Raw genomic sequence first — 25065 nt, 5'->3', positions numbered from 1 at the left:
ATTCTGTGTGTATTGAAAAAAGAAAGATGGTCAGGGTAGGGCACAACCAAGGCAGCCAGCAGAACCCGGCGCCTCCTGACTGATGGAGTCCTATTGTGAAGAGTGGTAATTGCATTTGTATGCAGAATCTGTGCCAATTCCAGCCTGTCCAGAGCCCACTTGGAGTGGAGTCTCTGTAGCCTTTGTTGTTCAGCGATTTTCTCTTCATGGAAGTAGCCCTTCCAGTTCTGCTTCAGTGACCACCACTTGTGCATATTAAGTTCTTTAGCAGCTTTAACTGAGATGGGGGAAATTCACCTTTTGCCTAACATTTAGTGCCCTGTTCCCAGTATTTCTGATGAGTGACAGGGTGGGAAGATGACAGAAAGGAATCCCTGGATAACATCTTACACAGCGTTATTCTGGGTTAAGGAAATATTTTTGTTTAATGCAGTCAGGAAAAAAAGAATGATTTTGACAGACCTCAAAATTCTTCTTGAAAATTCCCAAAGCTAATAATTCAAGTTTATTCCTTTCTATTTGAAATCTAAAAATATATTATTTATGTTCCCTGAATAAAGTATGTACGGATGTAGGTTTTAGTCATTTTTACTAATGTCTAGTAACACCTTAAGTCTCTTATTTAGATGCTATAAAACTGATTACAGCCATAAAACTGAAAACTCATTGCCCATCTCAACATATTGTTTGCAAAACATCAGTTAAAATTTATTCAGCAGAGAAACGCTAATCATACCAATATTCCCAGCCATGGGTTATAACCCAAGGTTAAAGTTAAGGAGGCATTTACCAACGTCCAAAACAGCACGAGGGGGCTATGCTGTCAGTTTCATGGGAAGATAAATATAATTCATTTTTAGATGAATATGGAGATTTTTCTAGTGCTAAATACGGAATGCAGTCCTTGCCACATTGTCCAGAGCTGGGTCGTATGAAATTCCATGGGGAATAGCGCGACTAGGGAATTCAGTGGTGCAGGGTCCCTGGGGCAGGCTCTTCCTCACAGAAAGGCATCTTGAAAGAACCTGTTAAGAGAAGTGACCTCCTGCAGGAATGTGCAGGCTGGCGTTTAGACCAGTCACTGGTGACACCAGACAACACACACAAGGAGATAATGGTTTTCATGTGTGACAAGAACCATCACTGCTGCATTTAGTGGAGATGGCACTCTCAGTGGGTATCAGGATGGAGCGGGAGACCCTGACCACATATAGAAACCAGAGCTCCAGGCTGGTGGCCCCGGGGGGCAGGGTGGGTTTGTAGCCTTCACACCAACACTGGGAGCCCAAGACGTCACCTGGCTCTCTAGACATAAGGACTTCCATCTTCAAAAGGAGAAGGGCAGACAATATGGCGGCCCCAGTCATGGGAGCCCACTCAGGGTTGGGTTGGTCACGAGGGACTCACAGCAACCAGCTTAGAACAGGACAGCTCTGCGCTATCTCCTTTTCAATGCAGTTATGACACAGTTTCTGCCAAAAGTTGGAAAACTGGCTGCTCTTCGCTGAGGTCAGGAACAGCAGTGTACTGCAGGCTATCTCTCAGAAAGGACTCACCCCTCCGTGATCATGTCTCTTCTTCCTGGCTTCCTAGGGGGATGGCATAACATACGTGTAATAGACATGTGGCACCCCTGTTAGTCATGTGGTGTCTTTCCTCATGGAGGGCTTAGGATGAGCACAGGTTATCCAGATGACGTGGGTCTGCCTCTGCTCCTCAGTGGCACCATTTTATGGGAGGCCAGGTTCTCTGATCCCTGTGCATCTGTCCTGCCCTCAGACCCAGGCACCTAGATGAGGCTTAGGTCCCAGAGCAGCGTGTGCACTCCAGAGAGTGTTCAGGTAAGGCAGGCACCCAGGATGCAGCTTCAGTCAGGCAAGGGCTCCAGTATGGTCAGGGAAGACATCCAAGACGCATTCAGAAAGCTCAGCTCATTGTCTGACTACAACTTAGGATCCTTCGTCATAAAATATACAGCTAGGATATCTGGCGAATGCTTTTTAAAAAAACCATCATCAGAATTTCCTTGTCATAGTATACCAGGAAAAGGGGACAGATCTCATAGTTTGAGTATTAATATGATTGGTTAGCCACTTATTCTGTATTTTAAGCCTGACAGTGATACCATAAACATTGATTAATGTACCCACTATGTAAAATAGTGGTAAAGGAAGGATACAAAGTTATGGTAAATCATTTCTGTGTTTAAAGTGTTGAGAAGCTAGTAACCACAAATTACTGATATTTAAACTATTAGGATGAACTCCATATATAATATAGATAATATAGGTATATAATATAGGAATAGTATATAACAAATTATATAGACAGAAAAGAATTATACAAATGTATAATTTTAAAATGAAAACAGAAAATAGGGTGGCAGCGTTTTGCTGAGATTGGAAGTGAGAGGATTTGGTTCAGTTCATGAGTCTATTGCAATTCAACAAATAGGGCACGTTTGGAGCCGGCACTGTGCTAAATGCACCGCAGACAAAGATGAATTAAATACGGTTCAGCCCTCAATTAGTTCACAGACCTGGGGAAAACAGCTACGATCCCACAGGAGACAGGCCCTCGTAGAAACCTACAGAGAACGCTGCCAGAGCAGCAACTCATCCCAGAGATGCGTGGATGAGGCAGGAGGGAGGGTGGACTTCGTTACTCTAGAAAATCCACAGAAAGAAGGGCTGACGTGTGACCTAGGTTTTGAAGGACACGCAGGAATTTGAGAAGGAGTTTGCCAGTTTTCCTAAGGTGACTCTGGTAACTGGTGTGGGAGAGAATGCAGAGTGAGGGAGACTTTGCTGTTTCAATGGCCAAGGAGAAAACTGCTGGATTTCTGGTCTAGAGCAGTGGAAGGTGGGCAGAGAGGAAGGACACTGGGTGTTGTTAAGGGTAAATCCACTCAACCCAGCGATGCAGAGGCAGGAGCAGCATGTCGAGCTTGACTCCAGGGTCTGCAGTCATCCAGGGGATGAACGGGGGCTGCAGGCTGAGTGTGGAAGGACAGAGGTGCACACTGGGGGAAAAATCTGGTGTTGGACATGCTGGATTTCCAGTACCCCTTGGATATGCACATGGAGATGTGTTCAGAAGAGAACAACAAATATTTGGGATCCTAGTTTTTCTACTGCCTGGAGAGGTGGTCAGGGTCACATACATAAACGAGGGCCCAGAAAGGACTTCCCTTAATTTACCGCACATGCCAGAGGGAGAGTCAGACCTGGGATCTGGACTCTAACTTTCAGCTTCCTCTGGACAATGTTGGGGTCGCCCATGGTGCTCACATAAAGCCGGACAAGTTGGCACCAACTTGAGTTGACATAAATTGTTGTGCTTTGGTGACATGACTGGTCCTATACAAAGTGACACAATAAAAGCCAGCCCACATCCTGGTGTGCCTGCCTTCCTGGGCCTAGGCCTTGTTCCAAGAGACCCCCTTGTGAAGCGGGAGTGCATCTCAGCCATCATTTCACAGCCAGGGAAGCTCAGGTCCCCAAGGTGAGGTGATTTATCCACAGTGGCAGAGCATGAGTCAGTGCAGAGCGACGGTTAGCACTGGGGAGACTATGAGAGGCCTCTGACCTGCTGGCCACCAAGCCACATGGCCCTATCAAGGCTGGAGACCCCAAAGACTAAGGATTTTCTTCCCTTCCAGAAAACAAGCAAGCTCCAGGGCACCAGACTGTCCTGCTTTTAACTCTTAACTGATACACACGGGTGACCGAAGAAGGAGACTTTTAAAAATGTGTTCCTCTTAAATTATCTTGAGGATTCAGTGACAGCTTGCTAAAGAAACCGTGGCAGGGCCTGAGTATTTATAGGAGCATGAGACAAACAGAGAATACGCTGGAGAAGCAAGAACGATGGTGCTCTGCAAATCACATGCGGCGGCGGGGAGAAGAAGTGTTACTACAAAGCCTAGAACAGTCTCTGGGAAGGAAATAAAGCTTGGGTGCAGGCGGGGGAGAGCAGCCTGGGATGTAGGGCAGATTCTTCTTTCTTTGGAAATGTGCAGAATAATCATGTTGTAAGAAAGTCCCCACACTTAAAACTTTCATTTTAAAAAGGAAAAGACCAACCACTAAGTTAAATCTACTCTCAGTTGCTTTAATCATGCATCACAGGGAGTTACCAAGAGCACAGCAAGGGCGCCCCAGCCCCAGGGCACAGGGTGTTAGAGTGGATGGGAGAATGGGGGTGCAGGCAGGGAGAGGGCTGCAAAGGTAAATCCCCACAGTTCCAGGGATTCCCGTCTTGTCAACATCCCCAGCCGTCCAGGGATCTTCCCTTCTCAGCCAGCAAAATCTGCAGCCTGTGTTTGACTCAAACACCTGGCACAGGTAAGGCTGGCCTGGCTCCAGCCGCTTCCGACTCACGATTTGAATCTCAAGAATCAGGACTTTTTCCAGGCTGCTGCTCCCCTCAAGGAGTAAGAATTCCTCAGGACATGGACACTCCCCTGCCCATGCATTACAAATACCAGATCCCTCCAGCAGGAGGCAGCGGCACCTCCCACGGCCTCCTGCCCGCTGAGCTGCTGGAGAGTGAGCACAGGGTCACAGGGCAGCTGTGCAAAGCCCGAGTCCAGTCCTGAGAAACCCCAAGGTTTGGAGCCCCGACTTCCTTTCTGCCTGTGTGGCTGTAGGATGAGCCCCTGCGCTGGTGCCGTTCTGGGGAAGCAGGCCACACAGCACGTCTCGAGGCCTGGTACCTTGACGGTGCTGAGAATAAACATCACCAGAAAACATCAGGCTAGACCTTCACCTTCTGTCCACAGGAAGGTCAAGAGGGGATAAAGTAACACTCATGCTCTCCCTTAGCACAGCGACAGTGGCAGCTGGCCACTCACAGGCAGACCGTGCTGGCCCCACCCGCCCTATCCAAGATCTTACTGCAGAATCCTAGAAGACGGGAAGGAGGGGACCGAGGCATGGGAGCCAGGCTCCAAAAAGATCCTGGGGAGTGTTTTGCAGAAAATGCTTCAGGATCTTTGATCCATTCAGATAAAAATGGAAACAGGCGACAGTTCCATTCAACAGTACCCAAGTAGCTGGGATTACAAAAGTGCACCATCACGCCTGGCTAAATTTTGTATTTTTAGTAGAAATGGGGTTTCACCATATTGGCCAGGCTGGTCTGAAACTCCTGATCTCAAGTCATCTGCTCGTCTTGCCTCCCAAAGTGCCAAGATTACAGGTGTGAGCCACCGCACCTGCCCTGAATTTGCCTTTCAAGTCTCTGCTCTCTTTCATTAATTCTAACAATATTACTTAGGCAACTGCCATGACCCAGGCCCTGCTGTAGTTGCTGGGAACAGAAAGAGGATGATGGTATGCCATCCCTGGTTATGGTGCCTGCATTCGGGAAGAGGCATTTGGGAAAACGCAGGCAAATAATATGGAAACCAGTAATTATTTGTGGTTAGTCCGAAGACGAAAGAAATAAGAAACAATGGATTGGGCAACCTTGTGGGAAGTGGTCAGACAACAGGGAGGTTATGTGGACCTGAGAGGCGGTGGGCCGAGGAGCGCCAGCCATGCCATGAGCCCAGAAAAGTGCTTCGGGTGGGGAGAACGTGGCATCCATGAAGCAGGTAGCAGCAGACAAAGATGTGGCCCCAGGCAGGGCAAGCACCACTCCTACCACAGGTCTGCCAGGCAGCAGGAAGGGGAAGCTGAAGCCAGAGCCATCCTCCACCAGGCAGGCCCCCAGGCACTATCTGGACAAACCGCTGTCTCCCACACAGAGGGAGGTTTGTGTGCAGGGGAGTCACAGTGCCCTGGAGCACCCCCTGGCAGCTTTTCTCCAAGTCCAATACTCTGACCAGAAGAGCAGGCGTTACCATCTTCTGACCATTAACTGTTAAGACCAAAGGGACCTTTGTTCAGTGTCAGCCAGAGTTGGCCAGAGTGTTAACCTTCTGATGCTGCCTGCTCCGGTCATGTTTCTGCTTCAGACTCAACCCAGAGACAGACTCAACCTAGAGGCTTGGCGTGCTCCTTCCCCAAGAAAAGTCCTTCAGCAGGAAGCAGTATCCAGAAAAGTGCACATTATTCCTCCACATCTCTGCACACTCTGCCTGGCTGGTGCACAAGCATCATCCCACAAGCAGGTCCACTGAAACTGACATGTGACAGACGGACATGTGAGGGAGATGGGCTGGGGGATGGACCTCGAGGTCACCTTGCCAGCCACCACGGCAGGCGTTTCCAAGTGGGCACTCACAGACTCACAAGTGCCTTCCACCAAGGAACCTCCCTCTGGTTGCACATTCCCAGGGCAGCGTAATGGGGAGTGCAAACAGGAATCAACTTGACAGATAAAGTCGAGTCATTTTGTTAACAAGAACCCAGATTAGATTACTCTGTGATTACATGGTTCCTTGGTGTGATAAATTGGCTAATAACAGGATTCCCAATGTAGTTGCTTAATGGGAATTCAATAATTATAGGTAGCCAGAATTGTACTGTTAGCCTAGGAGACGCTAGCACCTTCTCTCTGTTCTAATCTGGGGCTGTTGAAATGGTTACAATCTGGAGAATACACTTCCAGTATTACCGAAGTACCTTGGTAAAATTACGCTTCTGTAGCTGACATACCATATACTCACAGACTCGACTGACAGCCTCTTGTTTTCCTTGTTAACTGTCCAAGTTGAAGAGATCCCTAATAGATATCTTTATTGCTTAGCTCTTGTTTCCATATAAAAATTAGTGATCAACAGATAATAATGACACAATAATATTTAAATTGCATCTGACAGTTTAGGAGGCTTTTTCATGGGCATTTTTTGGTGGAGAGAGATCTTTACCACAATTCAGTAAGAGCCAAGGAAGGAACTATTATCACCCCTTAAAGTGAAAGAATTGAAGTTTAAGGAGCCCCTGACTCCCAAAGCAGCATCAGGCGGAAGAGGCGGGGGCGGAAATCCCATATTCCTTCTAGTGCACCACATCACAGAACTGAGCCCTAAATTTCACTAATGCAGCATAGCCTTAGACTGCGCTTTTCACGATTGTCCTTAGGAGGAACTACGCCTCCATTACCACATAGTCTGAATTATTAAGACTTAAATTCATGAGATTTTATTCTACCTCCTATAAATTAGGGCATAACTCAAAGAGGCCCTCTGAAAGAAGGGAAAAGGATAACTTGTTTTGGGAGCAGGAGGTCACTAGTCATAAACTTCCCTCACAATTTTTTTTTTAATTTTTTGAGTAATATTAGAGTCTTTGACAATGAGAAAAATGGAACAGTGGATTTAAAACATGAAATGGCCCATTAGATGGGTCTTGAACTTGTTTTAAAACTCCACATAATATAGCTTGGCTGTTTTGTCTGTCCAAAATGTCAAAATTTGTCTAGGATTAATGGTTCTCTAAATCAATAGGATTTCATGTTTATAAATGGTTTACGGTTCCACTGGTTATAAAATGTTATGAGCTCATGCATTATCATCAATGCTGAGCCTTTACTGAAATCTACTGACATTTGGTCTGGCATCCAGACCAGACATGGAAGGAGGACAGAGTGGAATCCTCCCAAGGCCTGGCCCAGACCACTGAGGTTCCTAGGAGAGGCAGCAGGGATCACCACAGAAAAATGATGCATGGACCAGGGGTCCTATCCCAATTGCCAAGGGGAACTGTTAGGACTAAAAGTTAGAAAATCAAATATGGTCCTTTTCAAAGACATGGAGAAAAGAGAGGGCTCTAGACAAGCTGACAGCAATTTTCAGAGAAATGTTATAAGAAATAACATCCTTCAAAAATCCTCTTTAACACCATCTTCTAACGCTAACATTATCACTGCTGGCAAATGTGCTTCCACACTGGCTATGTGCTTGCACGCCATGGCTTGAGTGATGTGATTCTACTTCTGCGTTGTCTTTACTGAACACTCCTCATGCTTCCCCCAAAGAAACTGTGGTTAGTAATGACTGAAGACCGTTCAGTGGTGTTGATTCACGAACACGCTGTTTTCTCCAGCGTTGGGCACTGTGGCCCTTATCAGATTTTCAGACAGATAAGCCTTTGCAAGAAGAATGTCAGCCAAGGTCATTTCCCTTCACAATTGTTTTAGGTGGCAGTATCAGAGAAATCTCTTTCTCTGCTCTGTGACACACTGCACAGGAACGGACCTCTATGCACTTGGTATACACGTACAAAGGTGACCCCTGCCTGCTCATACTTTTGGTTTTCTGTTTTATCCCATGAAGCCCATGTGAACAGACTGTGGACAATGAGGTTATTAATATTTCACATTTTTCATTTCCACAAATACATACACCAACTGTGCACATTAACACAATGTTAAAGATTCACCTACAGAAGCGAGTAAGTTATTTTCCAAAGAAAGTGAGCCTGTTTGAAATATTTCACGGTGACGTAGAGCTGAAACACAGCATATCCAATTGCTATTGTTAGACCATAAAATTACATTATAAACAAACACTGATCATGAGCATGGTAGGATGTTGCCGGCTTTTGCTGTCATTAAGTATGGAAAAGATGAAATGTTAATTCTTCGCTCTCTCCCTTTTCTAGTGTGGAGCTGGACTTTAAGCAGCAAGAAGACAAACTGCAGCCAGTTCTGAGAAAACTCCACCCCATTGAGGAAACTCAGGTCATACCTTCGCCTTACTCTCAGGAGACTTACTCCTCAACTCCCAAGCAAAAATCCAAAACTGAATCTAAAAAGCATGGAAGATGGAAACTCTGGTTCCTTTAACACTCACAGTATCTGGAGTCTCAAGGCCGTCTTTAGAACCCACTGGAGTTTAAGTCAATACTTTTCCAAAACAAATAGGATCGAGGGAACTATGGTGCCAACTCAGGCATCTCCCACTTCTCACCCTGCGTACCAAAAAGGCCTTTGTACCAACAGATAAGCAACAGAAGCAAGGGATTCCGTGTCACTCCTTGCCAGCTGTTCTTTGCAGTTCACTGATGTGGGATGTAAAATCTGAAACGAAACTTATATAGTCCAAGATGATAAGTAAAAATTTCCCCCCACCCCCGATCTGCAAGTAATACATTATCAACCTGCAAGATGGCAGGCTGTCACCCTGTACACAGCTATAACTCATAATTATTTTCAAGCCTTGATTTTTTCTTAATAATGAGAAGAAAAAGCAAGCCTTATGTTTGCAAAGGACTTCATTTTTACGTTTTATTTTGCAAATAAGCAGGGGGCGAGTGCAATTTTCAGCACATCAAATTCCGGAGAAAGCACAATTTTTTCAAGTGGTCGGAGACCATGAATAATCTCTAAAATGTGACTATATGTATATTTGCCTTCATGTGCTATAGCGCTAAGCCAAGTGACCACATCTCAGTGTCACACTGACACCTCAAATTTAGCATCCTCTTCATCTCCAGACTTAATGACATGTTTACTGCTCATTTTCCAAATGGCCAGCAGCCAGGAGTCCCCCAAAGTCAGGATATGCCTTTAATCACTGCAAGTAGACAGGGTCAGAGCTATTGGACACTAAGCTTTCTTAGATCTCGTTTTTAATGTTTTGGTACCCAAAGGCCAAATGATATATTCTGGCAAGAATCTGAGAACACACATAGAGATACATGATGGATAACACAACCATCAATAAATCACAGGCGTTCTGTGCCACGGCACACAGTGTTTTTGTGGATCAATCCTCTGAGACACTGTTCGCCATGGTAAGCGCAGCCAGACATTGTATACAATTTGTTATGCTTTGTAACAATGGTGGAAGACCTGACCATCTCAAAGAGAAACAGCGTGTTTAGCTTAGCTGTTACCAAGGGACAATGTCGCCTACCTTTAACCTATTAGTAAGTTGTATTAAACAACATACTTAGGGGAAAGCTGTGAATCAAATGTTTTTAGGTATTTTTTAAATCAACAGTAACACTTAGAGTTCTCTCTTGATTACACATTGCAATGTAAATCTTAGTTCCTTTATTTTTTCACTCATTTCTTTGCACCTTTGCAAGTATCTTTTTATAGAAATCAAATCCCCTAGTCTATTAATGACTTTGTCTATCAATTTTTTGATTTTCACCGTAGGAAGTAGGGGTCTTACTTTGCCTTTCTTTTGTACAACTTCAATTTTGGATAGTTTGTGAAGATACAGGAAAACCTAGTCTTGAAGTTTCTGTCCAGCAGTTTCACATCTAGCGGAGTGCTGACATGCACACCTCATTGATTAGATGCCAAACACATAGTGGCTAACCTTGGTAAAAGGATCTCACCTGCTTTTATCAGATTGGAGCTACTTCTTGCCATGCATTTTCCTCCTGAGTCAACAGCAAATCTGTTTTAGTTCTAAGTGTTTTGATTCTACAGGGACCTAGTGATCAGTTATTAGATCGGACCTTGAAAAAAATGAAGAGTGTATTGTGTAAACATTCTTTGGGGGATACTCAAACAATACCGCAGTTGTATGCTTTAATTTAAAACACACATGCACACACGTTTTGCAGAAACACTATATGAGGTTCAAATCCCTGGATATCAGTAAACGGAACTGAGAAATATTTTTGTGCAAGAACAATGAGGAAGTTGATCCTGTAACATGAAGGAAGTGCAATTGTTTCATGTAGACTAAACATTTAAAAATGGGTTTCATGTTTTTTATACTGTTTTTAACTGAAGTTATAAAAATGTTTCCAACAAGTTATCTTTCCTTATGTTTTAAGAATCCCAGCTATCTCAGTAAATTGAAATAAGGGTGTTAGCAATTTTCTAATTACTATTACAAATCTGTCTAAACAAGAGGTGACATCCTAGTACACAAAATAATGTCACTGTTTCAAACCAGTCTAGACCTAAACAAAAAACAGATTAAAATTGTCAGAGCCAAAAAGGAAATTCTGAAGATAAACTAATTCCTCCTTAAAAGTTAAAGTGTGTTCAAAACAGAAAAAATATTGTCAAAATCATTTCATAATTTAATTGCAACACATCATTAACAGATGGAGATTCTTCTCTTGGAAAGATTCAAGGAAAAACTTTGATACAAAACCAAGGTAAAACGTACAGTGTTCCCTCATGTAGATGTATACATGGCATTACATATAGAGATTAAATTATTATACTTGTCATTAAGTTCTTTATTAATTTTTAAATAAAAAAAATCAAAGATGATGTTTTCTGTGTCTATTAAATTTATTTCATGGCTTCAAAAATTGGGGAAAGTAAAAGAAATCTAAAAAAATAAGAATCAAGGAAGAATGTTGGAGCTGACAGGCATTTCATCAGGTCTGCAGAAAACAAGAGCATCATAAGGCTTGGGCCTGACCCACCAGCGGGAGCTGGCCTGGCTTGGGGAGGGGAGGGGTTGACGTTCACTGACCCAGGCACCCTGGCAAGAACTCTGGCCACCAGAAGATATGGTGGCATTTTAGGATACACACAGGCTCGCAGCAGGAGGTGTCTGAGGTTTAATTTTTAAATAACCTCAGAAGAGATGACTAAATACATTGAGTGCTGCCAGAGTAAACTATGGCATGCAAATCTTGCCTCCGTGGCCCAGGGGAGGTAGCTTTTCTCTGGATCTTCCAAGCACATCTCCAGCTTCAAGGGATCGGCCGCCTCCTTCCTTTCTTCTTCCCCTCCCCAGTGGGAGATGGGCTGAGTGCCCACCTCTCCAGCTGACTCTAGCCTAATACTAACCCATCCCCACACGTGGGCTGGCACTTGCCTCACCTGGACGGCCTAGGAGAGGAGAGGCCACTACCCTTTTTCCCAGTATCTGCAACCACAGAGTCCATGTGCAAGCAAGAGGGCACTGTGGCCTAGACTTGAGGCTCCTGCTACTGTCACATGTTCTTCAGCGAGAAGAGGGGGATTCTGTTTCTGACATACACAGAAAGGGAAGGGAGGCCCACTGCACAGCCCAGAGCAGGCAGAGGGAGGGTTCTGTCTCATCGTATAGTCATACTGGTGCTGCCTCAAAGTTCTTGTTCTACAATGAAGGGCATCCCACCACTTGGGTGCCCGCCAGTCACTCTACAAGTGTGCGACTCACTTCCAAGAAGCAGAAGTCCTGTAGTCCTGCATCTGCTCCTTCAATCTCAGACCCCGCAGCAGAAGACACATGGGGAAGGACTCAAAGCATGGGAAAACCTTGCTACCTTGGAAACAACTTAGGCAGTTGGTAGATGCTTCCCATGCACCCTGAGAGAGGCAGTCAGTTATCTCCTGCCACGGAGGTCTGAGATGTGGCTCAAAAAATGGTTTGAATGGGGTCACAGTCACAGCCCAGCATCAGGCAGACCAACTCCAGCCTATAAACAATCACAAGCAGGACGCATTGCAATGCTGTTTTCCTTGGCAGACCACATGGGCCTATGAGAACCCAGATACACAACTGTTAATTAAAACTGTGAAGACAGACCATCAAATCATGGCCTTTCCTAGAATAAAGCGAGAACAGGAAACAAGAAAGAGGTATGAACTCTTCTGTGTCATGATGTTAGTAACACCATGGCCTGTTAAGAAAACCTATCACTGGTGGACCCATTCTTTGGGAGCATTTTTATCAGCAAGTGAAAGTCGATTTAATTACCAATCAGGGCAGTTCTGCTGGAGCAGGGTCACCTAAAGATCAGAGCAGCTGCTTCCCACACCAGCACATCTTCTTTGATCTATAGAAACTCTATCACTAACGTATTTGCATGGGCTGCATGTGCAGCCAATTTACTTACTGAAAGTAAACAACTCTGTAGTGCAAAGATCAGAAAGAACATGCATTTCATCAACTGGCATAAAGTCATCACGCCACAGTTGGTCCTATATATTTTGGTCAATGACAAGGTCATTTGAAGTTGGTCAATAGTTAACTGAAGGCAGTCTGGCTTTGCAGTTTGGTATGAATATGTAAGGGCTGCAAAGCATGATTTGCCCATTCAGTCACGGGGTTTTTACTTCTTCTGCAGTATACTCATAGCTAGTAACCAACCTTGAAAGAATACCAGGGTCACAGGAATATAAAAAGAAACCAAACATTGCTGTAGCAGCCCCAGAGAAAAATGAACTTATAAAGCCATTGCTGCACACACACACACATGCATGTTAGGAAAATTTTCTGAAAGCAGGTAGGTTTATTAGCAAACAGTACAATTATAGACATTTTTTATGATGCCTGTGTACAAAAGCCAGACACGGTCCATTTGAAACACAACATATTTTTTTTTTGGCAAATGACTTTAAAATCATTTTTTAAACACATTCATACTTAAACGCTATTACAATGAACATCTCAAAATGAATGCTCATGCATGGGGATATAAGATCTTTGTGAAAATACTTGGTTATGAGTCATGGGGAAAAAGGCACTATTCACTGGGAAGCTGATTCTATTACACCATTTTCCAAATGAAGGAGCATGTCAGGCCCTTATCAATCACCCAGGCTCAAAGAAAGCACTGGGTTTTCACCAACAGCAAGGATGCTGTTGTCACAATGAAACACACCCTCCACCACGCCATCAGTGTCCCCCTGAGATCGTGTTTAGAGTGGAAACAAAATCACTTCCATCACTTGTGTCTAGTGAGTCCGGATGCTCCAGTGGTCACAAGACTTAGTGGAGAATCCAGACTAGATCTTCCCCTTCCCTAAGCCCACTCTGCGAATGTTCAAAAGAAATGTTTCCTTACAAGAAGCCCCCATTTTCATTTTAGTAAATAAGTAATTTCCAATCCCTTAGTGAATATCCAGGCCACAGAAAAATCTTTAGAAGTCTTTCTCACTCAGTTACATTTTTTAAAGGACCCATTAACAGAATGTATCTGTTCATTTGAAAGAAGCAACAGCAGTTCATATCACAGGAGATGGAAATGTTACTCATTTCACCAGCTCTCATCTTGGCCTGGAGTGCTTACTCTAAGAAAAACACACCAAATGGCTGGCCAGCCCCCCTACACACAACACAAGAGGACCTACCCGAGCCATGGTCACCTGCTCACATCCATGTGTGAGGTGTAAAAATGACGCTTAATGCTGAGGGCTTAGAAAGATTTTCAAAAAGGAAGGCGAAAATAAATCCTGAAGTCTGACGTAATATAAAAATAAGTATTTTACTCCATGTTTCTACAGCAGCCGACTACATCAGAGTAAAGATAAAATGACCTTTTCATTCTGTGGCAAGGTTATTGCAATGCTTCTGTTTCCGGGCATGTGTTAGGTGTTCACAGAGTCTACAATACTACAATGGCCAAATGGAGTTGTTTTGGTTTTTTCTTAAGGATGTAATACTTAGGATCATGGCACATTATTATCCTAAGCATGAGATGCATTCCAATCACCCATTTCAAATATAATCAACTAAAGCAAACAATATTCAGCTGACCGCAAAGCGAAGTTTTATAAAATACCAGATACAGAGAAAAGAAAAGCCTGATACTGCATATCCCAACTTATCTAAATAAAGGCGAGGTTCCCCAGTTTTCTATCCTGTACATAAATAGCAGGAAGCTGTCAGGGCAGAATCACATTCCCAATTAATACCTTATACCGATGGAAAGATGTCACATTTTTAGTATTATTGCTGAAAACCTCATGCAATAAATCATTAAGTAAACTATATCAATTCCAGAGTTCTTTTAATCACTTTAATTTTTAAAAACTCATTTTCAGTCATTACTTACAATTTTTAAGCTGATTCATAGTTATATAATTTCCACTACATTTATGCAAAAATGAATAACACATAAAGACTGAAATCTCTAAGGTATAATGGAATGGTACAGCCTACCCAAAACAGATCTATAAACTATTTTCTGTTCTTTTTCTACTCTGGAAAGTCCACTGATTAAGTTTTTTGTCCACCTAGTCAGGGATACTTTTTGCCTCAATCTTCCTCTAATCTAAATTCACAGAACAACAACAATGACTTTAAAAAGTTAATGCATAAATCTACATTTGATGCAAATTGGAAGAGCAAGGGCAGGCATCCTAAACAGGGTAGCATTTCACTCTCACTGCTCCCTTGACTCCAGAGACTGGGCTCGTGGCTGGTTGGGATAACGAGGTCCCGCTAAACAATGCGAATTTTCAATGGTGACGGGCCTTTTTGAAAACATCTTGATGCTGTCATCACTCATTAAATGATTATAGCTTATTCAGAATCTTTTTGAGAGTCCTTCTAAGACAGCTGCATTTTACAAAAGAAATTCAAAGGCAGTTTTTTTACATCTTTACAGATCTTAGAGATGCTGGAATTGGGAGGAGTCCATTTAAGACCTCTATCCCCTTCCCACTCTTGAGGCTTCTCGGTGAGAAGGTCAGGGCTGTGGAGGATGGTTGTGTGTGTGAAGGTCAGGGCTGTGGAGCACGGTTCTGGGTGAGAAGGTCAGGGCTGTGGAGGACGGTTCTGGGTGAGAAGGTCAGGGCTGTGGAGCACGGTTCTGGGTGAGAAGGTCAGGGCTGTGGAGGACGGTTCTGGGTGAGAAGGTCAGGGCTGTGGAGGACGGTTCTGGGTGAGAAGGTCAGGGCTGTGGAGGACGGTTCTGGGTGAGAAGGTCAGGCCTGTGCAGGACGGTTCTGGGTGAGAAGGTCAGGGCTGTGGAGGATGGTTGTGTGTGTGAAGGTCAGGGCTGTGGAGGATGGTTCTGAAGACGGCCAGTCTGTTCTACCCCTTTCGTTCCCAGGCAGTGCTTACACTCCCCTGGGCCAAATGCTTGATATCAATGTGACTCTGGAGAAGACCAACATGGGTCCTCGCTGCCATGCCCCCTCGTAGAACATGCAAGGCTCCTTCCTAAGGAACTCCTTAGGGTTCCTTAGAACACATGGGTTCTTCCAAGCTGGAGCATCCCAAGCCCTTCAGGAAATGGGCACCTAGCTTGTGGTCTGGCCCTTCCGCCAAGGAGATCCCAGAGTGTTACGGTGGATACGACATGGTAGAAAATAGAAATGTGTGTGTTTCCCTGGACAGACATCTCCCTAACCAGGACAGAGATCTAGGAGCAGCTCAGTCCTCTCCATGACTTCTGACATGGTCCACGGCTGTCAGCATTGTGTGCCTCTGTCCTATAGCAGAGACTGACAGCACACACGGGCCCCAAATCCAGGCTCAAAACAAGTGTTGCCATGCTAGCTGTGGGATCTGGAACCATTTCTTATTTGTCTGCAGCGCACTGTGAGAATTAAATGAGAATCTTCCCATTCATTATATAGTGCCTAGCACGTAAATGCATGCTCAATGAAGAGCTGCTATTATTATTACCACTCTTATCCTTATGCCTGAGATAAGGGAAATTTCCCAAGGACTTCCTGGAACAGATGGTCTGAGAGGAGATGCCATTCCCTGCAGAGTCTATTCTATCCCTTGATTAAGCTGCAGGCACATCTTATAGTCTCTCCACATTCCCAGGTTGCCACCCAAACTTTATGACCTTTCTCTGTGCCCTCTTCCTTCCAGTTTAACTGTTGGCCAGTGAGCTACAAACAAAGTGAACACATGCCTGGCATAAAGAACCTAAAGAAGGCTGGGCATGGTGGCTTACACCTGTAATCCCTGCACTTTAAGGGGCTGAGGCGAATGGATCACTTGAGGTCGGGCATTCAAGACCACCCTTGCCAACATGGCAAAACCCCGTCTCTACTAAAAAATACAGAAATTATCTGAGTGTGGTGGTGCACACCTGTAATCCCAGCTACTCGGGAGTCTGAGGCATGAGAATTGCTTGAACCCAGGAGGCAGAGGTTGCAGTCAGCCAAGATTGTACCACTCCACTCCAGCCTGGGAGACACAGTGAGACTCTATCCGAGGAAAAAAAAAAAAAAAAAAAAGACCCTAACTAGAGGCAGGATTGTGCCCCAACTAGAGACAGGCAGGACAACACCCCCTAACCAGAGACTGGACTGTGCCCCGCTGACCAGAGACAGGACCATGCCTCCTAATAAGACAGAGGACCATGACCCTCTAACGAGAGACAGGACCATGTTTCCCTAAGCACAGGCAGAACCATGCTCCCTAAACAGAGACAAAACAGTCTTATGAGATCACTGGCCTCCACACCCACCGTCTCCGTCATCTGCCACTGCCCCTGCATGCCATCATGTCATCCCTAGCCTCTATAAACCCACCCATCCCAAGAGGGGTCTCGGCAGAACCATACTTGGTTCAATTTCAAGCCACATGCTGTTTGCCCTACATAAGGCCCTTTCCAGTTCCACTCCTGAGACTGTGTAGAGTGCACCTGCAGCACGACCCCAAAAAGACAGGAACACCAGACCTCAGGGGTCAACGCCAGACCTCAGGGGTACTCCTGGAGTCACTGGAAATCCTTCTCCATGGCTCAGCACGCATCCCATATTAATGTGTTCCCAATGTGTTTCAAGACTATGAAGAAGAATGGTTACGGTGGAGAATAAGAAAAGGCAGGCAAATTTATGTTTATGTAATAATGGAAAAGTCCACTGTAAATAAAGCCAATTTACATGGAAACATTTTATTTCCTATTCCACACATGTGGTAATCCAAACTTAAAAGAGATACACTTTAAAAAGGAAACCCTGACCCTCGCATGTGCTGAAGCTCTAAGACATGAACTGTTTCACTGGATAGAAACACAGTAAGGCAGCATTTGTCCGTCTGTGCGACCTGCCTGTGACACACACAAAACAGGTCCTCTTGGCGACACCAGACACAGAAATGCACAGGAGCTGAGTGCTCCGTTCTGACTGTGCTGTCCAAGAGCACACACTTCGCCTCCCTGTTCACACCCTAGATGTGCAAAAAGAACAGTGGTCACGTACCAGGAAACACCAGTGTGCCTCCTCTGATTTCAAGTGAAAACTCCAAAGGGATGTTATCTCCTTTCGAGTTATTTTTTGGACAGGTCATCCACCAAGGTGAGTTAAATGGAAACGTTCACTAAATTTTTTAAAAAGTATCCAGTCTATCATTGATGGGCATTCAGGTTGGTTCCAAGTCTTTGCTATTGCAAATAGTGCTGCAATAAACATACATGTGGATGTGTCTGAATAAAGAAACTGTGGCACATATATACCATGGAATACTGTGCAGCCATTAAAAAGAATGAGTTCATGTTCTTTGCAGGGACATGGATGAAGCTGGAAGCCATCTTTCTCAGCAAACTAACGCAGGCCCAGAAAACCAAACACCACGTTTTCACTCGTAAGTGGGAGCTGAACCATGAGAACACAAGCACACAGGGAGGGGAAGAACACACGCCAGGGCCTGTTGGGGAGTGGGAGGCAAGGGACGGAGAACATTAGGACAAATACCTGACGCATGCGGGACTTAAAGCTTAGATGACGGGTTGACAGGTGCAGCAAACCACCATGACACATGCATACCTATGTAACAAACCTGCACGTTCTGCACGTGTATCCCAGAACTTAAAGTTAAAAAAGAAAAAAGAAAAGAAATTATAACCTCTTGAACCTCAAAAAAAAAAAAAATTAAACAAGACCTACTCTTTCATCTTTTGCTGAAGGAAACAAACTTCAGGGAGGTGGAAGGTAGAGCAGTAAACCCTGGGAAAAGACACCATGATCCAAAACTCGACGGACTGTCTAAGTTATTAAAATATCCTTGAAAAAAATGAATAGGTTCTTGCCTAATTATTCTGTTTCAGAGAAACACCTACACTACGTTAGAGTAGACAATAAAATAACTAAGGCAGAGCATCTCAATTACTTTTTAGGATCCTTCATGAAATTTTATCAATGGCACCTTAAATTGTAAACCCTACAGAGAAACTGCCAGAAGAATGAGGACTTAGCAGAAAATACACGTCTTTTGCTACAAGTGAGTAATGAGAAAACAAGAGCCAAATGTTTCTGTCTTTAAAGTTGGTTTGCTTACCCTCCAACTTTGACATTCATTTGGAAAATGAGGACATTTGATATACCAGGCTGCATCTCGACGGCTCACTACATTGCAGTATAATAAGCTTATGTTCCAACAGCAGCTGGAGAAGGATGCTGTCACCCCAGTTAAACATCCAAGCATATGTCGCCAAGCACTTACAATGAGCTCGGAATCTCGTCCCATGGAAATGACAGTTCGGTTCACGGTCCGGAGAAGCTTCTCCATGATAATCTGGACATGCCTCTGTGTTGGTCCCTGAGGAAGGACCCACCAGTGAAAATCAACACCAAAAAGAAATATTAACATGCAAGCCCCAGTGGTTGTCATTGAATCCATTTACCCTGTAAAGAGTAAATCAATTATAACCCTTAATGACATGAAAAATGGCCCTTGTCAAAGGCAAAAGCTCTCACAAAGAAAACTCAGGGAATTTTATTAATTATAGTCCATTAATGATAATTTGTTATATATATAATCAGAGTAATTTAATTTAAGCAAACCTTAAAAATAAAAGAAAAATCTGTTTAAACAATATAATGTTTATGATCCCTGATTAGCCCACCAATTAGTTTTCTAAAGATATTTGGCCACCTGCAAATGGAAGGCAGGCAGGTAACAGTCCTAGACGGTTCTGCATATCAAATGCAAATAACTTAAACAGTCACATAGGACAGAATGTTTAAACAGCATCTAGCAAACTAACATTCATACTGCTGTGGCATTTTCTATCAGTAAAATTGACTCTTTTATTAGTGTGGGATGCGACTGTTGATTCTTCGTGAACTTTGAATCTGATTAAACACGTGGCTCTAAGCCTTTCCCAGCGTCACCACCTCCTCTGTGAGGTTTGGCCAAACAAGCTCTTATCCCAAGCTTTTCTCCAATAAGAATAGGGAAGAGCCAGAAATGGGACCACTGGGGGTTGACCTTTGGGTGAAGGCTTCCAAAACCTCTCCAAAAGCAACACCCTTGGAAGAGCTGAAGTTTCCAGCATCACCAAGAACAGATTTAATCCAATCTTTTCCTTCAAGATCACTAACCAGGCTCTGAGAGAATGAGCCAGTGCTGCAGGGGAGTGGGTGACCTGGTATGTGGGCATGGTGACGAGGAGGGACTTCCAAAGTCTTACAGGGAAGAGCCAGGGACAAGGCTCATCTACTTAAAAACCCTGGCCACTCTGTCCAGGGCTAGGGGCAAAGACGGTCAAAGCCCTGCTTTCTCACCTTTCCAGGCACACCTGGAAAATCAATGGCATCACATGAGTGCTCAAACAGGTGTGGTATGTTGGGAGTGAAAGGCACAGGATCAGACTTTTCCATACGTGCTGGCACCAACTTCCTCTTTGTTTATTTTATTTTCTAGAGATGGGGGTCTCACTGTGTTACCCAGGCTAATCTCAAACTTTTGGGCTCAAGTGATCTCCCCACCTTGGCCTTACAAGTGCTGGGATTACAGGCGTTGAGTGATGGCGCTGGGAAGCCACCAACTTCTGATTTTTAAAAACGTCCCAGAAACAAGCATACAATTTAGAAATGCAAAAGGAATGGGGTAGAGCTAGGAAAGCACAGACCTAGTGGAAGAGAGCCTGGGGAAAAAACAGAACTGCTCTTCTCCTTATGGCTCTCACAGCACACCTGGCTTTTTTTTTCTTTTTTTTTTTTTAACTTTGTGCATGTATTACAATAATAAAAATAAGAAGAAAGAATGCAGGTAGTTAGCCAACTTTAAGCATCAAAGCCTTTTTGTCTGACTTCAGGATGAAAATCTAAGTCCTGAGAGCCATTTCACTGAGAAAACACAGGAAATAAAAAACAATTTTCAATGCAGAAGGCTAAATGTTGTAATAATCACCATAAATACATAAATAAAAATAATTTAAATGTGCAACTCTACCAACACAAAAAGAGAGGCTAGACCTTAAAATTAAGGCCATTCTTTTTTACATGGATAAAGTTGCACTGCAAGGCAAATGCAGGTTCAAGCAAATGCCAGGACGTCATGCACAGAGCCATCACTCACCACGTCCTTCCTGTACAGCACCTCCAGGATGTGGCTGAGCAGCTGACAGCAGGCCTCCAGGTCCTCCTGTCTCTCCAGATGGTACTTGAGCTGATCGGTCATCATGGGAAGCAGGATCTCTCTGCAGTCTACACAGGACACAGGGTTGCCCATCAGTGGGAGACCCATCAAGATGCAACTCGCATTTGCTATAAGCTTGTCTGCCCTTTCAAGCATTTTGCATTTCCCTTGTACAACACATGAAACTGACATCTGGAGGGGTCAATGACTTGACTGTGAGAACAACACGTCTACTGTTAATGTAAATGATTCACATATAAACACACTTTCGTGCATCTGTGTCTGTATCCCAGTAAATAATTTGCAAACATACATAATAGACATAAACACACACACACTTATATCCTATTGTGTGCACATAAGTGCAGGCACAAACACACTTGGGTTTTTTAATGAATTTTCTCTAACTGTGAATTCACTAATTTGCAACATTAAAAGAAATATTTCCTACAACAAAAATTATTTGAATTGCAGCTTTTTTCATCTATGCCAAGGTGAGCCAAAGTATGGTTTCCTTCTCCAAGGCATAAGATGCCAACCTTGGAATGTGGCAGTTTAAGGCACATAGAGTCCTTCTCAAGGCAGCTTCCTGGAGTGGGCTGAGGAGGAACCAGAAATCAAAACCAGGAGCAGAGGCCCCCCTCTGGGAAGCAAGGCTATATGATGAAGGAACGCCATGATGAAAGGATCAGAGTCAAAGCAGGTTTGGATTTCCACTTGTTCTTATGATAGGAGCACAGGAAGAATGTTCAGAAAATAAAGAGCAACAGGGAAACAGATACAAATAAGACGAAAGGTGAAATGACAGTCTTAATTGTCTCTTCCAGTTGGGAAATCCAGTTTAACTGGGGCAACATCCACTCTCCAACACGGGTTACCTAAGTCTAATACCAGTTCTGTGTTTTGACACTAGCCCAGCAATTCTTATTTTCATTAAATGCAGAGCATGAGAGGAGACAGCGCTGCTCTAAACCCTTAAATAGACTCAGCCAGTTTTCAGGATTTTATATTTTAAGACTTACAACATTAATGATACATAAAAACATGCTTTGCATTAATGTTTCTTTTACATAAGAAAACTATAACCATGCAATATTGGAATGGTTCCTTCAAGTACACAGAGCACACTTGGAACTTTCCCAAGAACTACACTATAATGAAGGACTGGGGTGCAGGCAGAGAGAAACAAAGATTGAGAAACAAACACAAACCCTTCTACCCCACTGTCTTCAGTGGATCACATGTGGGCAGCTTACGTCAAGGCCTTTCCTAATTACATTTTTTATTGATTTCTCAGGAAAAGACTGATAGCAACTCCATTTTTGCAAAAAGTTTTGTCCAGTTAATATGGGAAAATATGAAATTACCTGTTGATTTCTCAATGCCAGTAGTCAATACTTAGGTGGAAGTAACACATGACATGCTAAGTGCTGTACATCTTCTGGAAAGAGGCCAGATCAGCTTCAAAGGCTGTGGTGTCTGGAATTTCACAGGAGGCCAGTGAGGGAGAGCACAGTGCCAAGATGGGCTGCCCCTGCAGGAGCCTCTGCCCTGGCGTTAGAGCCACTCAAGAACAAAGCAAAATTAACAAAAAAATGACTTCATGGGAGGTCTCATTCTTGTTCATTTGTCACCAAGAGAAATGACCTCAAGGGATCGAATCCAGCCTGGAAGCGCTAACACACGGGACACATGATTTCCACAAATATCCCTAAATCTCAATTCCTTTCCTATAGCATCTCGATGTTTATGAACTACATCCAACCTTAATAACTCGAGCTGCTGACCTTAACCACAATGCAGCAACCATCGTAAGGTTTAACTCCAGATGCTCTAGCCCAGCTGGCCGGAATGCTTCCTCAGCAAACCCTTAACTAAGCCCAGCCCTGCCGACATTCTTCCTCGTGGTGCCCCACCATGATATCTCCCAAACGAGTCCTCTCTTCCTTAGGCAGGAAACACATCACACACTGTGCCCACCTCAACATGGGGAGAGCCCTGAGCCAACCCTGTCACCTGGTCATCCCTATCCCTGCCACCATTCTGGAGAACAAGCTGAATTTCCAAGAAACCTCAGAGGTAATAGTCAGAACCACTAAGATCTGAGCAGGTGATGATAGCCCCCAAAAATGTGACTAAGGTAAAAAAAAAAAAAAAAGACTACATAAGCTTAGTAAGGCCATCTTCCGAAGCAAGCTTAGGATGGACCCGAGAGAGGGAGAAGGTCTAATGGACCAGCAAGTACAGGCTGGGAGAAGTGTGTATTTATAAGTGATTCCAGAAAATCAGAGTAACATAGCTCTAAGCTCAGAGACATCAGACCTGACCCTGTAGGCTCTGGTACCCAATGTCCTGGCCTAAATCCATCTGTTCCATCCCTCGCCGCACCATTTATCCATCCTGCTAGGCAGGCAGTTGTGGTCTGTGCTGCTCTAAGAGCTAACTGAGTGTGCTGGTCTCATTTGTTAGAATTACTCTGGGGAGAAGGAAGGGATGTCTGCCTGTTCATCTTTGGCTGGGAGATGCAATCGACCATCTCTGTCTACCTGGTAGGAACATCCAGCATCCACGCCACCTGGAGAGCTACGCTACCTTCACCTGTTTGCTATCCAGCCTCTCTTGATAAGAAACAACAAAACTTTTGGAAATGTCACTGTCATTTTGTCCCACATAAAGATAATTCATTCACTAAGCCCCTGAGAAAATTTTTAAAAAAATTGTTATAATCACCCTGATAGATCAGAATCCAAACGCACCTCAACCTTCATGAGCCAGCCACCCATGGCTGGGGAGCTGGGGTATGTCTACTTTAACTGGGACAAAATGAGGTGGTGTTCGAGGTAGGACTTTGCAAAAAGCTATCCGACACGCCTCAGTGAGAAGTCTCCCCCAGCACCATCAGCATCAGGAAACTCCACATCCGACCCCGAAACAGAACCAGGTCACTGAGGAGGAAGAGCTGGTAACCAGGCTTTCCCTAAAGGCCAAAGGTCACTCTGCCCATGCCAGGCATTTCGGCCAGGCAGAGGGTCACACAGGCTGCGGCACTTCACAGTACCATCCATCACCTGGTCTACCACAACCCATTCCAGGCCCCCAGGGAAAGATCGGTAACTCCTCAGAGCCACTCGGTGAAGATGGGAGGACCCAAGCTGAAGGGAGCAAAGCCAAGGAGTGGACCTCGCTGGTGACCTGTGATCTGCAGGCCTCACCACAGCCCGAGGTGGACCCAGGTACAGCTCCATTCTCAAAACACCTGAAATGCTGATTGCATTAATTATCTGTTCCTCTTTATTGGGATGCAATCTCCATAAGAACAGAAGCCTTCTTATTTTCCATAAATGGCATATCCAAGCACATAAACCAAGGCCTGATGATAGTGCTGGTATGAGTGTGTGTATGTTGGATTAACTTGCAATTACATGCATGTGGTAGCAAATTAAAGTCTGCAGTTAAAAGCAGGTCTGCCACTTCCAGCCCTCAATAAATGGTAGCTGTTGATAACAATAATACAAATATCATTATACAAAGTCGGCCTTTTCAACTAAAAGTATACAAAGAAAGCTAAAGCCTTGCAGCTGCACTCTCCAGCACAGTGGCCACTCAGCTTCCCTCCCCAAAAGCAAAAATCTAAGTTTCTTAAGACCTCATTTTTTAAGGGGTTTCTCTTATTCTGTATTTCTGTCAACAGATAGTAGGTTTTTTCAAGAAGTGGTGGGAGTACACATTTTAAGTAACACTAAGAGTCTTGAATTTTATCTTAAGACAGCGTATAAAGAGCTCTGAGGAATGTACACTACTAAGACAGACAGATGGATAGACGAACAGACAGACAGATGGACATGGACACACACACACACACACACACACACACACACACACACACACACACACATCCCATAATGACCTTTAAAGCATCAACGGCTATCTCTGGCAGCCAAGAAGAGGAATCTCCTGTCTTCCTCAGAACATCACACATAAATGTCCTGAATACTTTTCCCATGGACAAAATGCCATTTCTATGGGTTTGGCATTGATAGTCCCATTAGTTTCAAAACAGTTGGCCTGGGAACCAAACAAATAACCTACCAGGAGGATTAAAAAAGGGAGGGGGGGTCTTATATTTTAAAGAAAAACACATCATCTTTTGA

General features: G+C 44.1%; 2 protein-coding genes across 5 annotated transcripts in view; one reads left to right on the top strand and one right to left on the bottom strand.

Moving 5' to 3' along the window:
* INSYN2A (inhibitory synaptic factor 2A) overlaps positions 1–11156 on the top strand; it is a 59595-nt gene extending 48439 nt beyond the window's left edge. For all 3 annotated transcript variants that reach the window (XM_032281993.1, XM_032281994.1, XM_032281992.1), the window contains one exon: positions 8553–11156. In XM_032281993.1, the coding sequence (XP_032137884.1) occupies positions 8553–8736 (184 nt within the window). In that variant the 3' untranslated portion in view covers positions 8737–11156. The remainder of the gene's footprint in view (positions 1–8552) is intronic.
* Positions 1–25065, bottom strand: part of DOCK1 (dedicator of cytokinesis 1) — a 528332-nt gene that overhangs the window by 302125 nt on the left and 201142 nt on the right. For both annotated transcript variants that reach the window (XM_032281990.1, XM_032281991.1), the window contains exons 26-27: positions 20855–20982; positions 18995–19090 (exon numbers count right to left, since the gene is read on the bottom strand). In XM_032281990.1, coding sequence (XP_032137881.1) covers positions 18995–19090; positions 20855–20982 — 224 coding nt within the window. The remainder of the gene's footprint in view (positions 1–18994; positions 19091–20854; positions 20983–25065) is intronic.

The sequence above is a fragment of the Sapajus apella genome, unplaced genomic scaffold, assembly GCF_009761245.1.
Source record: "Sapajus apella isolate SASKATOON/1434 unplaced genomic scaffold, GSC_monkey_1.0 scaffold13, whole genome shotgun sequence".
NCBI lineage: Eukaryota > Metazoa > Chordata > Mammalia > Primates > Cebidae > Sapajus > Sapajus apella.
Note: the sequence above shows the minus strand (reverse complement) of the source record. Positions and strands in the feature narration are given on the sequence as shown.